The sequence below is a fragment of the Ictalurus punctatus genome, chromosome 21 (genome assembly GCF_001660625.3).
Source record: "Ictalurus punctatus breed USDA103 chromosome 21, Coco_2.0, whole genome shotgun sequence".
Classification (NCBI taxonomy): domain Eukaryota; kingdom Metazoa; phylum Chordata; class Actinopteri; order Siluriformes; family Ictaluridae; genus Ictalurus; species Ictalurus punctatus.
The window spans coordinates 20,682,127-20,699,766 of record NC_030436.2 but is presented as its reverse complement, the minus strand read 5'-3'; the positions used below and the strand labels follow the sequence as shown (position 1 = coordinate 20,699,766).

The 17,640-nt window shown below is 44.5% G+C and overlaps 3 protein-coding genes across 4 annotated transcripts in view; 2 read left to right on the top strand and 1 right to left on the bottom strand.

The window, feature by feature from the left end:
- The window catches only part of ndufaf3 (NADH:ubiquinone oxidoreductase complex assembly factor), a 1,582-nt gene extending 218 nt beyond the window's left edge, over positions 1-1,364 (top strand). The window contains exons 2-5 of the mRNA XM_017449963.3: positions 294-489; positions 570-636; positions 761-861; positions 1,176-1,364. Coding sequence (XP_017305452.1) covers positions 294-489; positions 570-636; positions 761-861; positions 1,176-1,277 — 466 coding nt within the window. The 3' untranslated portion in view covers positions 1,278-1,364. The remainder of the gene's footprint in view (positions 1-293; positions 490-569; positions 637-760; positions 862-1,175) is intronic.
- A 572-nt stretch (positions 1,365-1,936) lies between these two features.
- Positions 1,937-8,442, bottom strand: zgc:112334 (uncharacterized protein LOC619199 homolog). Its single transcript, XM_017449956.3, has 12 exons — positions 8,398-8,442; positions 7,448-7,674; positions 6,071-6,178; positions 5,894-5,990; positions 5,650-5,784; positions 4,851-5,049; positions 4,560-4,691; positions 4,217-4,316; positions 3,664-3,835; positions 2,893-3,037; positions 2,486-2,540; positions 1,937-2,248 (listed from the first exon to the last, which is right to left on the bottom strand). Exons 2-12 carry the CDS (start codon positions 7,487-7,489, stop codon positions 2,105-2,107), a joined length of 1,329 nt encoding a protein of 442 aa, XP_017305445.1. The 5' UTR covers positions 7,490-7,674; positions 8,398-8,442; the 3' UTR covers positions 1,937-2,104.
- Positions 8,037-17,601, top strand: LOC108254713 (transmembrane protein 43). 2 transcript variants are annotated; one of them, XM_053673959.1, is made up of 12 exons: positions 8,038-8,295; positions 12,274-12,423; positions 13,217-13,351; positions 13,491-13,585; positions 13,681-13,730; positions 14,254-14,323; positions 14,435-14,505; positions 14,806-14,927; positions 15,349-15,423; positions 15,519-15,620; positions 15,995-16,112; positions 16,339-17,601. In XM_053673959.1, exons 1-12 carry the CDS (start codon positions 8,290-8,292, stop codon positions 16,539-16,541), a joined length of 1,197 nt encoding a protein of 398 aa, XP_053529934.1. In that variant the 5' UTR covers positions 8,038-8,289; the 3' UTR covers positions 16,542-17,601. The 2 variants fall into 2 exon arrangements, with proteins under 2 accessions (XP_053529935.1, XP_053529934.1); XM_053673960.1 differs by lacking the exons at positions 14,254-14,323; positions 14,435-14,505 and having other exon boundaries at positions 8,037-8,295.
- Positions 17,602-17,640: the final 39 nt, after the last annotated feature.

Below are 17,640 nucleotides of genomic sequence, written 5' to 3'. Positions count from 1 at the left end.
GTGTGTGTGTGTGTGTGTATGAGGTTTATTTTTGTGAGTAAATCATGATGACCTCTGTTCACAATGACAGGTTAAATCATCTCAAATTACAATACCCTACTGACTGCATCATCAGAATTATGCTGTATATAAATGTTTATCAGATTTTTATATACTTATAGAGAAACAGGTTTATTGTCCAGCTTTGTGTAGAGTGAGAATATTGTATAAAAATTCAAATTAAAATCAGTTCTGGTTTGATTAAATCTGACTTGTGGGACCCCTGTGGGACCCGCACTGTGGGACTCCTGCAGTCCGGTTCTCACCCGTAGTCACAGGCTCGGCCCGGCGGACGATGAGATGTACCAGCGCACCACAGTGACGGTGATGCAGAAGGAGCCGGAGAGCGGACCCATCATCTACAGCTACAGCTCACAAGGCTTCAACGTTGACGGGAACAAAGTGATCGGACCCTGCGCTGTCGTCCCTCCGGCTATCCTACAGTGGAACGTGAGGCGAAGCTCTGCAGCGTTGTGTGTTTTATAGGAAATAGACGAGGTGTCCTGATATGAGTTCTGTTCTTCTGGCAGGTGGGAAGTCATCAAGACATAACAGTGGAGAGTTTGTCTCTGTTCTATCTGCTGGAGCCACGCATAGGTACGACATATAATCCAGAACCCTGATCTCTAACCAGAACCCTGTACTGACTGTAACTGCAGTAATGACCTGTGATTCTTTGCATGACTCAGACCTATCTTCTTAAATCTGTGTGTGTGTGTAGAGGTTTTGGTTCTGGGTACAGGGGCCCGTACAGAGCGTTTGGACCCCAACGTTCTCTCCTTCATCAGGAAGAAAGGCATCGCAGTGGAGGTGCAGGACACGGTGAGGACGCTTCTCTCTCAGACACACGTTATTATCAGTTCATCCATCCATCAGTCCAGTTAACAAGTTAATCTCATAAGTTTTCTCAGAAACTACTTCCTGTTGCCGAACATCACTTTATGTAACAGTTCTCAGGTGCCACTTCCAAACAGCGAGAGGAAGTTTAACACTGTTAAACCTCAGAAGTATGTAAATGTAAAACAAAACAGAAGGCTGATTTATAGAAGGTGAAAATGTTCAGGAATGAACACAGCTTATATTAATACAGGTCAGGAGTTCTTACATTTCTCCTCCTCCTCCTCCTCCTCCTGTAGCCCAACGCCTGCGCCACCTTCAACTTCCTGACCAGCGAGAGACGAATCACAGCAGCCGCTTTGATCCCGCCCCCTTGGCCGACTGCGGCAACATCAGAGTGACGTCTGTGTGTGTGTGTGTGTGTGTGTGTGTGTGTGTGTGTGTGTGTGGTACTCTAATACTGTGTACAATAAAAGTGTTTTTGAATAGCCGTGTATCGGAACCCTGTTTTCTTTTTATTTGCCGTAAGAAGACGGATCCGCAGAGTGGAAGGAAACTTTTCAGACACAAGAGTAAAGTTACTAATCACACCTTAAAGCTGCAGCAGTGTGTGCATGTGTGAATCCTCCACCCATATCTAGCTGTTATTGTACAATAAGACGAGCTGCTCGGCTCGGAAATCTGTTCATCTGTTCATCTACGATGTATAAAATGAGGGAAAGTGGTGTTTATATGTTGCTGTGATGAACTGATTCCCAACAACACGTTCGCTTTAAACAGTATCAGTACTGGATCAGAAGGAAATAGATCTGTCTGTCTGTCTGTCTGTCTGTCTGGTCCCTGTCAAAGTGGTTGCTATTATCCTTTATTAACCTCTTTTTCTGTTGGCCTGTCACTCATCTCTCTCTCTGTCTCTCTCTGTATTCACACACATGGCTTTGTCCTTCTCAGAGCACAGCGCTAATCTCTTTTTCGGATAATGGGAGGCTTTAATCCCTGCACGATGAGTTACTTTTAATAATAATAATAATAATAACTAATAACAATAACAGCTGTGTGTTACAGTTTATTTTATTGTACACAATATTTACACACTTCTCTTCACTTGCCTGTAGTGTTTCACCCAGGCTATACAACTGTGAGCTGTATTATAACACCAGTTTCAAAGATTGCGTGTGTGTGCGCGTGCGTGTCTGTGCGCGTGTCTGTGCGCGCGTGCGCTGCAGTTTTAATCGTCCGAGTCGACCTCACACTCTCTGCGGAAATCTTCGAAGCTGAACTCTGTCCCTGTCATGCGGCGGAAAATGTCCTTAATGTCCTCACACTCCATGTTGTAGTGTGTGGTGGCGTCGTAGGAGCGGGACACGAAAACCTGAGCCGAGAAATACACACACACACATTATTATTATTATTATTATTATTATTATTATCAATAATAATAATATTTGCCCCCCAACAAAGTAATAATGATACATTTTATCAATACACCTTACATTATGTATTAATAATTATCGATAATAACCTTTTAGAATTATAATATATAGCAATATTTCATCATTCATTATTGTATATAATAAGATATGTTTTTGATTGACAGTGTGTAGGTTACCTGACTCCGCCTTCCGTCATCTGTGGGCACTATGAGGTTGCTAATGGAGACAAACCTGCAGGACGAATATATATATATATATATATATATATATATATATATATATATATATATATATATATATATATATATATATATATATGTAGTTATCACATAAATAAGAGTAGTAGTGTTAGTTACTATATGTACTGTTTATATATATATATATATATATATATATATATATATATATATATATATATATATATATATATATATACTGTATACATAGTATATAGTATTAGTATTGATTGCATTTTGTAAAGTCATATCACATTAATAAAAACGCATAGTATTCTGATACATTTATTAGCATATGTAGCTATTCTAATATATGTAATATTATATGTAATATATATGCCATATACTTTTCCATGATGGGTTCGAGCAGCGCCAGGCCCGGCTGCACTTCCTTCTCCGGGTTGCTCGTCTCTACGGTTGTGCTCACTACAGCGATGTACTTCCCTTCAGGAGCCACGTTGTGAGTGGAGGAGACCAAACATACGTAGATATCTGTACAGAGCAGCACGAACTCCGTCAGGACACAGGACACTCAGACACACGGACACACACACAAGTGGCGTAGAAATGAGCCGTGGTAGATCGGATTCAGCTGCATGGACACAGGCCGCCACCCACTCTTCCCTTATTTACATGTCATATGCATATGTCACGCCCCCAATTCACCTTCACGCACACCTGACTTGTATAAAACACGTCCCAAATTGTGCAGATTTTGATGCAAACGCCAATGACTGTCTGAGGAAGATATGATGAAAGGAATTTTGTTCAAGGGTCCTGTTTTTCTTTTTTCTTTTTATAACCGGACCGTAGTTATGTAAAGCTATATTTATAGCTCTGTTTTTATTCATTTTAGAACTGGAATGAATAAGTTGTAAGTGAAGTCACGGATTAATAAGCTGATAAAAGATCCACGTCCAGGCCTCCGATTCACATTTACCGATGACGGACGCTGGCGATCGGCTAACGTGGCTCTGACTGACGTACGGAGAGAAGCGAGGTCATCATTTCCACACAGAAAGCAGAACAGAACCGCTCTACTCTCTTGGGTTCCGTCACTAAACTAAGCGTGTGAAGCTGTTTTCGGTAACGTTCCCGTGTTGTTTTTATTTTCATACCGGATTTCCTGTGCACCTGCGTCTGCGGGATGACGATCTGGCACGAGTTGGCGTCGTGAGTGTTTTTGATTGGATGGTTCAGCAGGCAGATGACCCTGATGACCCGGCCCACTCTCTTCACGCGGTTAGGGGCGTAGCTGGGATCGCACAGGAGCTGCTTACATCGGAAGAGCTGGGAAATCAGACATGTAAACAGATCAAAGACAGAAAGTGATTTATTATGATGGCTCTATGACCTTTTTATTATTATTTTTAACTCTAAACGATGATCTCCTAACATCCATGATTACTGAAACAGTGGGAACTGATCCCAGATCAGGATTCTACCTCTCCAGGTATGCGCCAATATTTCATTTTCATATCACAGGAAAAAATATTCGATCCCAGTTTATGTTATTTTCCCACTGCCTCCTGAACGGGACAGACTGTTACCTCCGGAACACAAATGCAGAAGACCTTCAAGTCCACGATGACGACACCGTGTGAATAAATATCGCGGATAAACATCGTGATATATCGTATAACCGATTATCGCCGCAGTCCTGCTCCTCACCTCTCCTTGAGATTTCACCGCCACCACTGTTCCGTTCTCCATGACGATGTCATCAACGTGGCGGTTCAGCATGTACGTGCCTCCGTGCTGAGCACTCAGCCTGTTCAAAACACACAAACCCACACACACATGACCATGACCACATGACCGCACGTATTAGGAATGCGCTTCTTAAAGGGATAGTAATCTTGATGTCCAGGCTTCAGCAAAGGGGGTGTGGCCTCAGTGCCTGTCAGTCATAAAAACAGCAAAGGAGGCCGGGCATATTGAAGGCTTGTTCATTCCAGTGACGTTCTCATGACTTCTCACCTCTTTATAATGAAAATATATTTGTGTTTTGTACCTGGCGAAGCCCTGAGGCAGCTCCCCGAGTCCGTACAGCGGATAAAGGTAAGGACTGTGGTCGTACCGCGCCACTGACTCCGAGTACATCCGAATACGCTTGATAGTCTGCAGACACGGCTGGTCCAGGTAACTATACACACACACACACACACACACACACACACACACACACACACACACACACATTTTTGCATCCGAGTCATTAAGCTGCGCCTCAGGGACGTGTCCAGACGAATGTCCTGTATACTGTATCTGTGTGTGTGTGTTGTGTTCGAGTGTGTGCACTAACTCATCGGTGCTGTACAGAGCCAGCGCGTGTCCAACGAACTCCACCACGTCCAGTCCCAAATCAAAATGGCGGAACACGTCCCTCATGGTGGTCCGGTGCGGGTCCATGTCCTGGTGAGTGCGGGGGTCGTGCTCGTCAAAGTTCAGGATGAAGAGGAGCAGCTTCCGGAACCTTCTCTTATCAAACATGCCCATCAGATCTGTGAATTGTAGAAAGCGATCGAGATTTCATTTAATCTTATTTAGGAGAAGGAATATTGTGGGAAGGAATATAAGTGTCCTAGGATATGTTTTTCTGGACCAGATTGTCTACAACAGAATTATTTAATAGATGCTGTATAATAAAGGTCTGGATTTCTATCAAATAAGTTTTTTTTTATTTTTATTTTTTAAAAAGCTTGAATTCTAGAACACATTTCTTTTGTTTCATTTCCTCAAGAATTCTGTAATGACCTATAAAATAAAAATATATTTACAAGAACCGATTTGACACAACTGGGAATTCTAGAACAGATTTGGGCAAGAGAGCGTGTCTGAATCCTAGCTGCGATTCTGGAGCGGAATTCCGAAAACAAAACCCTAGAACTGAAGTTTACGGGATGCAGAATTCCAGGATAGATGTTCTAGAATAGGCCGGAATTCAAGTTTCACTAGTAAGCCTAGAAAATTCTATAGAACATGCTGGTATTCCAGAACGGGTTTAAAAAGTGAAGGGGTATTCTAGAGGTTTCCGGGACACGTCAGAATTCCTAGCAGAACCAAATACATGTAATATAACGTGGATGTGTGTTGCGTGTCACCTGAGGCGTGGGCGTCTGCCTCTGTGATGGGAACTTTGTGAACTTTTCCACCTTTGAACACGTAACTGCCCTCGATGACTTTGAAGTCCAAGTACCGCGTCACCTCGGTAAACATCAGCATCTTCACCAGCTGCCCTGTAACACGTCACGGCACCACGCACGTACACTCGTAAACACGGCTGTGAACAATCGGGATTACGGGACGGAATGATTTTGGGGAACGTCTGCATTAGTGTCGTCTCACCATTGGACAGCATGAATTTTGGAACGAGGTCGACGTTCCACTCTTTCCCGCGCCCCATTCCTTTAGGAGGTCCCGGAACCTGGAACTGCTTATAGAGCTGTTTGACACAACAGACCGTATTAAGTAAATCTACAGACTGAGTCCAGGAGGCAGCATTACAGCGTGTGCAGTTCAGACCTGCTCCAGAGGTGAGATGGAGGCGGTCTCTCCTCCATAATACGGGTTCTGGTCGATGTGAAGAACCTTTTTCCCGCAGATGGACAACAAGCAGGACAGGATGCATTCCTGTGGACATCATAACAGCATCGTAACAACATAACAGTCCATCATTCTGACATAACATGTACATCATCTGTGTGTGTAATACCAGTAAAACACTACAGCAAGACTGTTACACCAACACAACCTACTAAACTAGAGTAACGAGAGTACACACGCAAGACGAGCACTAACTGTAACGGAACATTACACAGCGACGTAACGTTGAAGTCACTCCGAGAGTAACACCCATCCTAATAGCAGTAAAACACGAGTGACACTAATGTTACACCGATGTATCATAGTAAAGCTGAGTAGCCTTGGCATAAGTGTAGCACCAGTATAACGTGGGTGTGACAGAACTTAATATGAGTGTAAGGGTGGTGTAACACATCCATAACACCAGCCTCGTTTAAATACATCACAGCTACAGTAGCACATACTGGATCCAGTCTGCAGTGTTTTAGCAAATGTGTGTGTGTGTGTGTGTGTGTGTGTGTGTGTGTGTGTGCGCGCGCATGCGTACACAGGATTATGGCCCCTAATCCCTCACAGAGCCAGGAGCAGGCCCTGTAAGCAGTGCCCTTATTCAGGATTCAGCTTCATTAAGATTTGTGTCCACTTTAATGAGAGATTATGTTCCTCTCTCTCGGACTCTGTCTTTAAGGAGGTGACCCAGATAACCTGATTCAGCACTGTAACTTATTTTAAACTGAAAAACCAAATGATAGCGGTAAATGAAGTGATAGCGACAGGTCTATAAAGTAGCTTTTTTCTAAATAGAAATATAGGGTTTATGTAAATATACTTTAAATGACACTTTGGAAACATAAAAACATATACACATATTTAAACCTATATATATATATATATATATATATATATGAGTCAGAGTCAGTGATACAGCACATAAATCCGTACAGATGATTGTAAATGAGAGATTAGTGAATAAAGTAAATCAAAAGAGCAGCAGAAGAGTGTGTATGTAGTGTCCATGTGTTCCAGCTAAATGATGCAGTACTGCAGGAAAAATCATTATTTACTGAAATATAGATATGTTTTAAGATCTATTCCATTCCTGCACAACAGGAGGTGTATTAGTGATGATGATAAAGAAGAATAAGAAGAAGATGATATTTATGATGATGATGATGATGATGATGAAGAAGAAGACGATATTTATGATGATGATGATAAAGAAGAAGATGATGATGATGATGATAAAGAAGAAGATGATGATGATGATGTTAAAGAAGAAGATGGTATTGATGATGATGATGATGATGATTTTCTTACCTTGAGCCCGGTGCCCAGGACGATGACATCGAAGTCGGGCATGCTGACTCTACTGGAGCTCGCCGACGGTTACACACATGGATGGGTGAAGCTGCTGCAGGTGTGTGTGTGTGTATGTATGTGGTTCTACATCATCATCATCTTCATAAACACCGTATTACATGATCCCATCAGTCATAATCCTCTCAGTGAAGGAACTTCAGGAGGAGGAGACCTTACTGTGACACCTCAGAACAGGTTTGCATTTGAGATTAATTCACTGATCCATAGACAGGAAAACACCCCAGACAGATGAATACCCCAGACAGGACGATGTTCCAGACGGATGAAGAGACAGGAAGATAGACAACCCAGACAAGAACATATGCTCTTCAGACAGAAAGCTGCCCCAGAAAAATCTCAGACAGGCAGATGCCCCAATTAGTATTATATCTAACTGGTATATAAACTGAAAGTGTAATACTGTACAGTTTCAATATACTTTTTAAAACAGGATACATAGAAACCTTAAACAATGTTCCAGCAGGTGGCGGTGTGCACGTGTACGGCGCACACAAAAGGAAGACTACATTTCCCGGCATGCTTCGCAGCACGAGCGCGCTTCCGCTTTAATGCGTTTTTGAAAGGAAGAGTGAGTGAATTTACTTCAGCCACTACACGGGCACAGAATTACATCTCTTCATCATCTTCATCATCATCTTCATCATCATCAGCAGCAGCAGCAGCAGCAGCAGCAGCAAGAACAACTGTACCAGCTATTAAGACTGTGAACGTGCACGCGCGAGAGTTTATTTTCGACTTCCGCCTTTCAAACTCTTCCTGTTCGTGTCACTGACCCAGTCATGTCGGTAAGGAACATCTCATTCCCGAACAACTTTACCGACTTTATACATTTTGTGTAAGAAACAAAGTTGTGTGTGTGTGTGTGTGTTTACAGTTACTGTGATTACCGAGGAGTTGATTAGTTTCCTTTAACAGCACGTCCCCGAATGTTTTCTTCCTCTTACACCACAGCAGTTTGCCAAATATTACATTTATATATTTATGAAAGAACATGTCATATTTTTATCCGTTTATAGTTACAGTTACATGTTCGTGAAACGAGTTAGTTCCTGGTGTCACTTGTGTTATAATTAGGGATGCACCGAAAATAGTAAAAAAAACAAACAAACAAACAAAAAAAGCGCATTCGATGTTCGGCTGAATAAGTGAAAATTCCGAATAAATTTGACTGAACAATGACGTGTTTGATGACGCGAGCAAATAGCCTAGCAACCAGAGTGAGACGCGCGACCACCTCGATGAGGGGGCGCGCGCGCGCGCGTGCACGCGTGCACGAGCTACGTGCTCTTCGGATGTTGACGGAAGTTTACTGTGGACACGTGCGTTTGTTTTGTTTCTGTTCCAGAGTGTTCTGTCACGTCGCGAGACGTAAGGGAGTAGAGTGCGGAAATCAGTGGCAGTGGGTCGGGCGATGGGCAAACAGGCGTAAACGGGGCGAAGCAGGAATCAGAGTCGCGTCACAGAAAACAGGGTCACAACACAGAACAAGAACCATGAACTAGTACCATGGACTGGGAGCGGAAACACCAGCGGGACTAAATGAACTGATCTGTAGTCTACACTAACTAAATCCATCACCAGAACATCAACAGCGTATCTAACTCTACCGTATCCACTCTGATACTGCGCGAGGTGTACCGGGGCGCGAGCGGTACACATCCCCCATATCATCAGCCCTACAGAACCCAATAGAACCATTTCTGCACTCGTCAGTGCACTGCTTAATGCTCTTCTTTACTGTAGTCTACAGAGTGTTCCGTTCTTTCAGCGGTCGGTCACAGGCCCAACATCGGCTATTCAAGGGCTCAGAGATGAGCACATCACCGTATTTTTATTTTACTCGTTTATTTATTTAAAGTTATATTGTGCCTTGTTGGTAGCCTGTGCCCGCTGGAATGAAAAAAAATGTTCAGTGTTCAGTAAATATCTTGAAATTGTAGTTTTTGTAATTGATTTTCTTCTTAGAAAAGCAAGACAAAACAGTAAAAAGCACATTCTGACTATTTCATTTATGCAGTGCTGAAAAAACGTGAAAAAACGTGAAAAAACGTGTTCGGTATTCGGCCTTCGGCCAAGAATTTTCATTTCAGTGCATCCCTAGTAATAGCAGCTATAAACAGTCGTTCCCCCATCAGCCCTCTCTCCACTCCCTCTCTCTCTCTCTCTCTCTCTCTACTCCCTCTCTCTCTCTCTCTACTCCCTCTCTCTCTACTCTCTCTCTCTACTCTCTCTCTTTACTCCCTCTCTCTCTACACTCTCTCTCTCTACTCCCTCTCTCCACTCCCTCTCTCTACTCACTCTCTCTCTCTCCACTCCCTCTCTCTCTACTCCCTCTCTCTCTACTCCCTCTCTCTACTCCCTCTCTCTCTACTCCCTCTCTCTCTCTACTCACTCTCTCTCTCTCCACTCCCTCTCTCTCTACTCCCTCTCTCTCTACTCCCTCTCTCTCTACTCCCTCTCTCTCTACTCCCTCTCTCCACTCCCTCTCTCTCTACTCCCTCTCTCTACTCTCCCTCTCTCTCTACTCCCTCTCTCTCTACTCCCTCTCTCTCTACTCCCTCTCTCTCTACTCCCTCTCTCTCTACTCCCTCTCTCTCTACTCCCTCTCTCTACTCCCTCTCTCTACTCCCTCTCTCTCTACTCCCTCTCTCTCTACTCCCTCTCTCTCTACTCCCTCTCTCTCTACTCTCTCTCTCTCTACTCCCTCTCTCTCTACTCTCTCTCTCTACTCCCTCTCTCTACTCCCTCTCTCTCTACTCCCTCTCTCTACTCCCTCTCTCTCTACTCCCTCTCTCTTTACTCCCTCTCTCTACTCCCTCTCTCTCTACTCCCTCTCTCTCTACTCTCTCTCTCTCTACTCCCTCTCTCTCTACTCTCTCTCTCTACTCCCTCTCTCTACTCCCTCTCTCTCTACTCCCTCTCTCTACTCCCTCTCTCTCTACTCCCTCTCTCTCTACTCCCTCTCTCTACTCCCTCTCTCCACTCCCTCTCTCTCTACTCTCTCTCTCTACTCCCTCTCTCCACTCCCTCTCTCTCTACTCCCTCTCTCCACTCCCTCTCTCTCCACTCCCTCTCTCTCTACTCTCTCTCTCTACTCCCTCTCTCTCTACTCTCTCTCTCTCTCTACTCTCTCTCTCTACTCCCTCTCTCTCTACTCCCTCTCTCTCTACTCCCTCTCTCTCTACTCCCTCTCTCTACTCCCTCTCTCTACTCCCTCTCTCTACTCCCTCTCTCTACTCCCTCTCTCTTTACCCTCTCTCTACTCCCTCTCTCTCTACTCCCTCTCTCTCTACTCTCTCTCTCTCTCTCTACTCCCTCTCTCTCTACTCTCTCTCTCTCTCTCTACTCCCTCTCTCTCTACTCTCTCCCTTTACTCTTTTACTCCCTCTCTCTCTACTCCCTCTCTCTCCACTCCCTCTCTCTCTACTCCCTCTCTCTACTCTTTTACTCCCTCTCTCTCTACTCCCTCTCTCTCTACTCCCTCTCTCTCTACTCCCTCTCTCTACTCCCTCTCTCTACTCCCTCTCTCTTTACCCTCTCTCTTTACTCCCTCTCTCTACTCCCTCTCTCTTTACCCTCTCTCTTTACTCCCTCTCTCTACTCTCTCTCTCTCTACTCCCTCTCTCTCTACTCCCTCTCTCTCTACTCCCTCTCTCTCTACTCTCTCTCTCTCTCTCTACTCCCTCTCTCTCTACTCTCTCTCTCTCTCTCTACTCCCTCTCTCTCTACTCTCTCCCTTTACTCTTTTACTCCCTCTCTCTCCACTCCCTCTCTCTCTACTCCCTCTCTCTACTCTTTTACTCCCTCTCTCTCTACTCCCTCTCTCTCTACTCCCTCTCTCTACTCTTTTACTCCCTCTCTCTCTACTCCCTCTCTCTACTCTTTTACTCCCTCTCTCTCTACTCCCTCTCTCTACTCTTTTACTCCCTCTCTCTCTACTCTCTCCCTTTACTCTTTTACTCCCTCTCTCTCTACTCCCTCTCTCTCTACTCCCTCTCTCTCTACACCCTCTCTCTCTACTCCCTCTCTCTACTCCCTCTCTCTCTACTCCCTCTCTCTCTACTCTCTCTCTCTCTCTCTCTACTCTCTCACCCTCTCTCTCTTACTCTCCCTCTCTCTCTTTACTCTCTCTTTTCTCTCTCTCTCTTACTCCCTCTCTCTCTTTACTCTCTCTTTTCTCTCTCTTTACTCTCTCTCTTTACTCTCTCTCTCTTCTCTCTCTTTACTCTCTCTTTACTCTCTCTCTTCATTCTCTCTCTCGAAGTTAAAAAGACCAAAAAAATAATAAAGTACAGCTTGTCATGTGAAGTGTAAACTCCTCTGTCCTGAAGTTGTCTGAAGACTTAAAGCTACAGCGTCACCTCTGACTGTTACAAAGCGCTGACACTGGAGACTCCTTCCATGCCTGTCACATAATAAACGTCTCCTTACTTTAAGAAAACTTCACCGTATCGCCGATTTAAAATCTGTTTATCACTGGAACCTCCGCCGTACACGTCCCTGTCAATGAGCTGTTGCTATAGAAACGCTAATGTATCAGAATGAGTGCGTTAATTATAAATAAACCTGCCAGAGTTGCTGCTGTAGAAAATGAATCAGCACGTTCTCTTCTGACCAATCACAATCCAGAATTCAACAGCGCTGTGAGAAACTAATCATATTAAAAAAAAAAAAAAAAAAAAAAAAAGTAAAAGCCGATTGTTTAGATTTGGTTATTTTTCTGTCTCACTGATTCGCTGGCGTTTGTTCTGTCCGTGTTGTAGTTTTCCGGTGAGGATGTTCGGGATCGGCACACTCGCGTTCACACTCGGAGCTCTCCGGGATTCCTGGAGCGTCTGGGAGAAACCATGGTGGGGATGGCGGTGGGCGTGGTCCTCTTCTTCCTCTCCTTCTATGTGCTCTTCACTAATGAGGTCAGTGACCAAAGACTTCAGATACTGCATTTTCACCATCATGATATGCTTTATGGGGCCAGGTGGTGTGTGAAGAGGAGAGTTTATAAAGCTTCTGATAAAGCGTGTGTCTGAGACGACACCAGGAACACCATCTTGATACGTGATCATGTGATCACCAATCAGGTGGATGACCAGTACGTTTAAAAGCAGCTAAGAGCTGTGTGAGTGTGATCTGATGTGGTGCAGTGTGTTGAAATGAGGATGAGGAAACCACGCCTCCTTTACAGGAGCCACGCCTCCTTTACTGCTTTACTAACAAGAATAGAAATCTTTGCTCGATAACCGATATGCAGAACCAATATTTATTCATCGTTTTACTTCTGGGTTTTGACACAATGATGACACCACCACTGGACTGAATAAAGCGTTTTACTTGTAGCAGTTTTCTCAATTTCACTTCCTGCTCGCATACAAAACAAAACTCTTTCATACACCGATAAATAGAGGGGTGTGAAAGAGTGCAAAAATATAAATAAACTGCACTGTTACTAAAGTGTCTTTTTAAAAAAAAAATAAAAGCTTTGATGAAGTCAACAAATGTAGCACGAAAATAATTCTAACAAATAAACAAAAAACTGCGTGCAGTTGTCAAAACTCATCGGTGGATCCGATATTACAAAACTGATACCCGATGATGGAAAAATGCTTAAATATCGGGAAAACCGACTATCGGTCGATCTCTACGTAGAACACACACCACCATTTTAAACACACACACTCCTTCTCTTCACCTCCCTTCTGTCGTGCGCAGGGCCGAGCGATCCGCACCGCATCCTCTCTGGATGAGGGACTCGCCCAGGTCGTGACCCTTCACCCAGACGTCTATGTCGACCCCCAGAACAACGGACGCCTGGTTCACCTCTCGGCGTCTCTGCGCACGGCTCAGGTACCTCCACGTTATAAACAGAGAGATTATTCACACTGTAACGGACATCATTCCACGGTGTGTTGGTGTTAACCATCTCTCTCTCTCTCTCTCTCTCTCTCTCTCTCTCTCTCTCTCTCTCTCTCTCTCTCTCTCTCAGCCTCTGTATGATCCGAACTACAAGGTCTCGGTTCAGGCGGTGAAGCTGAAGAGGAATGTGGAGATGTACCAGTGGGTGGAGTCTCAGGAGTCACGGTGGGTTTAAAAAACAAACAGATAAACACCCCACCCCCAGCCCAAGCTTCATGCTGAACCTCCAGCTGGTCTTCATATTGTGTCTCTGTTAACAGGGACTACCAAGAGAACGGAGAAACTAAAACAGAGACCACGTACACGTACAGTGAGTTCATCTTTCTCATCAGATAACACAACCATATACGTGCTTTACAGCACAGCACCGACCAGGACGTGGTGATTAGTTTTCTATAACGGCAGCTCTGACAGTAGCGCAGGGTTATATTATATATTCTATACGGCGCTCGGTCTAATTGCAAGGCGTCATCGTTTCTATAGCAACGGCTCGTTCTCAGGGACGCGCCGCAGGAGCGGATTTGAAAAAGCTTTACGTTTACCGTAAGGAGACGTTTATGGAAGGAGTCTCCAGCGTCAGTGTCGGCGCTTGGAGGTAGAGCTGTAACTTTTCCGGTATCTCCAGGACGGGAGTTTTTACGCTTTCACGTCACGAGCCGCGTTGTCGAGTTGCTGCGGTGTAAGAGGAATAAAACACTCCAGGACCTGCCGTTATAGAAAAATAATCGAGCTCTGCGCCACACCCGCCTGCCACTGCTCGCTGTCCTCTCTGGCAGCACGACGTACCGTGTTTGATTCCTCGTTTAGAATTAGTGTGTCATGCGTGATTTCAGACACAGAGTGGAAGTCGGAGATCGTCAACAGCAGGAATTTTGATAAGGAGATCGGTCATGTCAATCCCAGGTACGGTTTAAGATGCGTGTAAATTTATATCCGTCGCACACACACACACACACACACACACACACACACACACACACGTTCTCTCTTTTCATAGTGTGTGTTGTGTCGTAGTGCAATGGCGGTGGAGAGCGTCACTGTCGTCGCACCTGACGTGTGGGTCGGCCATTTTTCTCTCTCTCGAGGTATGTATTTGTTGAGTTTAACATGTTTTCCGGACCTCAGACGGTGAGAATAGCTGTAAGTGTCATAAACCAACCGCGTGGGTTTTTACCCCGGAATCTCGGATTAAAACAGATCCCTTGATTAAAGACACACAGGCGGTAAATTCCTGCTTATATTTGTCCACTTACTGTAGTAAAAAAGCAGACTGTCAGTTTATCGTGTGTGTGTGTGTGTGTGCGTGTGTGTGTGTGTGTGTGTGTGTGTGTGTGAGAGAGAGAGAGAGAGAGATGTGGTTGTAACATGTTGTATTTTCTCTGTAGGTTTGATTGATCAGATTAATAATTTCAAGACTCTGAGTCTGAGTGCACTTTATGTTGCTGATCCATTTCTCACCGTCTACGAAGATTATTTCTACCACACAGCCAACCCACGGAGACCAGAGGTACACACACACACACACACACACACACACACACACACACACACACACACACACACACACACACATCATTTCTAGTAAATACTGAGTGGTGTGATGAAGCGTAGTTACTGTTATTACCTGAAAGAGTAAAACACTCAGGGGTGTGCTGTTAAAGGAAAATAATCCGCGTCGTGGTGGTGAGATGTGATGTGATGCGGTTCGCCATCGTGAAGCTGATTCATTTCCTGTAACGACACGTCCCCAAGGAAAAGAATCCACTTCAGGGTGGCGAGAGTAACTCCGCTTCATAACACCACCTCCTTAACTGAGTATTTATTTTAATAACAGCAACACACACTGAGTGTTTATTACTTATATAATGACTTTGGATCATAGAGGTGATGTTTGTGGTGTGTGTGTGTGTGTGTGTGTGTGTGTGTAGGTGGGAGACGTCCGTGTGAGCTTCTCCTACGCCGGACTCAGTGCTGAAGGCACTTTCCTCGGACCAGCACAGAAAGTGAGTCCGTTCACAAACGTCCTCTTTACACATGCTGATAATTCATCACCTGGTCTTTATTGTGTGTGTGTGTGTGTGTGTGTGTGAGCGAGTAGGTGAGCGTGGTGGCGATGCAGAATGAAGACAAACTGATGCCTTTTAAGACCAAATCAAAAGACACGCTGGAGATCCTTTACCTGGAGGAGCTCACAGCAGAGGTGTGTGTGTGTGTGTATGTGTGTGTGTGTATGTGTGTGTTGCTTGCTAATCTACATGGCACACGTTGCTAACAAGTAACAGAAGCACATGGCCTCCAGTTTAGCATGGTGCGCCATGGTGCGCGTTGTGGAGCTGATTGATGTCACTCACTAAGAGAGAACAATAAAGGGAGGGGGCATGGCCTCACGTCTGAAGGCGGAGCTATAGGTTTAAAGCTATACAGGCGGTTCGCATTTAGTTTTTAGATTTAACTTTGGCGAGTGTGTGATGATTGATTTAGACACTATACTCATAGCTCTATGAATAAAATTAACAGGTGATGATTGTGTGTGTGTGTGTGTGTGTGTGTGTGTGTGTGTGTGTGTGTATGTAGGAAGTCTTTGCTCGAGAACATCAGTACAACATGATGATGACGTGGACTCTGAGAGCAGGCGGTTGGCTCCTCATGTTCATCGGGATCAATATGACCATGCGCATCTTTTACACTCTTGGTAACACACACACACACACACACACACACACACACACACACACTGCTCTTTGTATGGCTGTATACCACACATGAGTGTGAGGCTGTATGTATACATCATCTATGCATAATATCCTGAATGATGATTACATTCAACATGCTGTAGTGTGTGTAAGCAGGTTATTTAGTGTTGTGTGTGTGTGTGTGTGTGTGTGTGTGTGTGTGTGTGTGTGTGTGTGTGTGTGTAGTGGACTGGGTCCCTGTGCTGAGGGAGCTGGTGTCTGTGGGCGTGACGCTCTTCGCGATGTGCGTGTCCTGCTCTCTCGCTCTCCTCACCATCTCTGTCGGCTGGCTGTTTTATCGCCCCCTGGTGGCTGCGCTGATCGCTGCAGTCGCCTCGCTGCCCGTCCTCGTCACGTACGCTCGCAAAGCCGAGAAAAAACACCAGTGACGACTACAGAGGGTGCGACTGTGAACTCACAAACATGGATTCTTTCGTTACACGGACCACTCCCACCGCTGCTGCTCATCTCTTACACACACACACACACACACACACACACACAATGTGTGGATAAACATCACTGGAGTACTCTGTTATGGACTGATGTTAAAAACCAAAGCGAAACACACTCATAATACGAATGTACGTTTATATTCTACAGTTACTAATAAATCACTCTGAGCAGCTGAGACACTTTGATCTGGATTCTGATTGGTCAGAAGGTGTTGATTAATTCTCTATAACAGCAGCTCGTTCTAATACGTTATCGTTACTATAGCAACAGGGACTCGTTCAAACGGATTCTGTTTATTAAGGAGACGTTTATTTAATTAACATGCACAGAAGGAGTCTCCACTGTCAGGGCTCTGTATCAGTCAGTGATAAAACTGTAACTTTTTTTCTGTAAAGTTTTCCGACATCTTCAGGACAGAAGAGTTTACGCGTCTTTGCGGTTTCTCGCTAACATGCGTCACAAGCTGTGATTTATTTATTTATTTCCCCCTTGTGAAACGACTGTTTACAGCTGCTCAAGTGAGAACGGGAACATGGTTAATAAATTAAAAATTGTAACGGGGGGTAAGTTGCTGTGGGGGAAGATGAATGAAAGGTTCAGGGAGGTGAGCACGCTTGAAGTAGGGCCGCATCACATCACGCCGCCACACTGTTGATTGTTTTCCTTGAACAGGACGTCCCAGAGCGTTTTATTTCCTCATTCTCACCAATCAGAATCCAGAATTCTGACATGCGGTGCTGAAGTCCTATGAACAGATACGTATTGAAATATACATTGTGTCATACAGGATTATCAAGTGACGGGTCATTTTTCTTCTGATCGACTGTATTTTTACGTTTGCGTTCCCGCGCAAACAAATATCATGGGAAAGTATTATGATGTGAAAAAGGGAAAAAAAAAACTCAAACAAATATGTGAACCCTATACTTCTGTATGTTCTGACTGTTTTGATGAATATGCAAATTAAAAACCCAGCCCTTGTTCCTGTGAAAATCGGTGGCCTTCAATTTGCATACCAGAACCTGATTGGCT

Bases quoted from the DNA above. Each gene is read 5' to 3' on its own strand.
- LOC108254713 (XM_053673959.1), top strand. The intron at 12,424-13,216 runs GTCAGTGACCAA...TGTCGTGCGCAG, and splicing joins ATGTGCTCTTCACTAATGAG to GGCCGAGCGATCCGCACCGC. The intron at 16,113-16,338 runs GTAACACACACA...GTGTGTGTGTAG, and splicing joins GCGCATCTTTTACACTCTTG to TGGACTGGGTCCCTGTGCTG.
- zgc:112334 (XM_017449956.3), bottom strand. From the start codon at position 7,489: ATGCCCGACTTCGATGTCATCGTCCTGGGCACCGGGCTCAAG. The intron at 6,179-7,447 runs GTAAGAAAATCA...TGATGTCCACAG, and splicing joins TCCTGGGCACCGGGCTCAAG to GAATGCATCCTGTCCTGCTT. The intron at 3,038-3,663 runs GTATGAAAATAA...TGCTCTGTACAG, and splicing joins GCAGGTGCACAGGAAATCCG to ATATCTACGTATGTTTGGTC.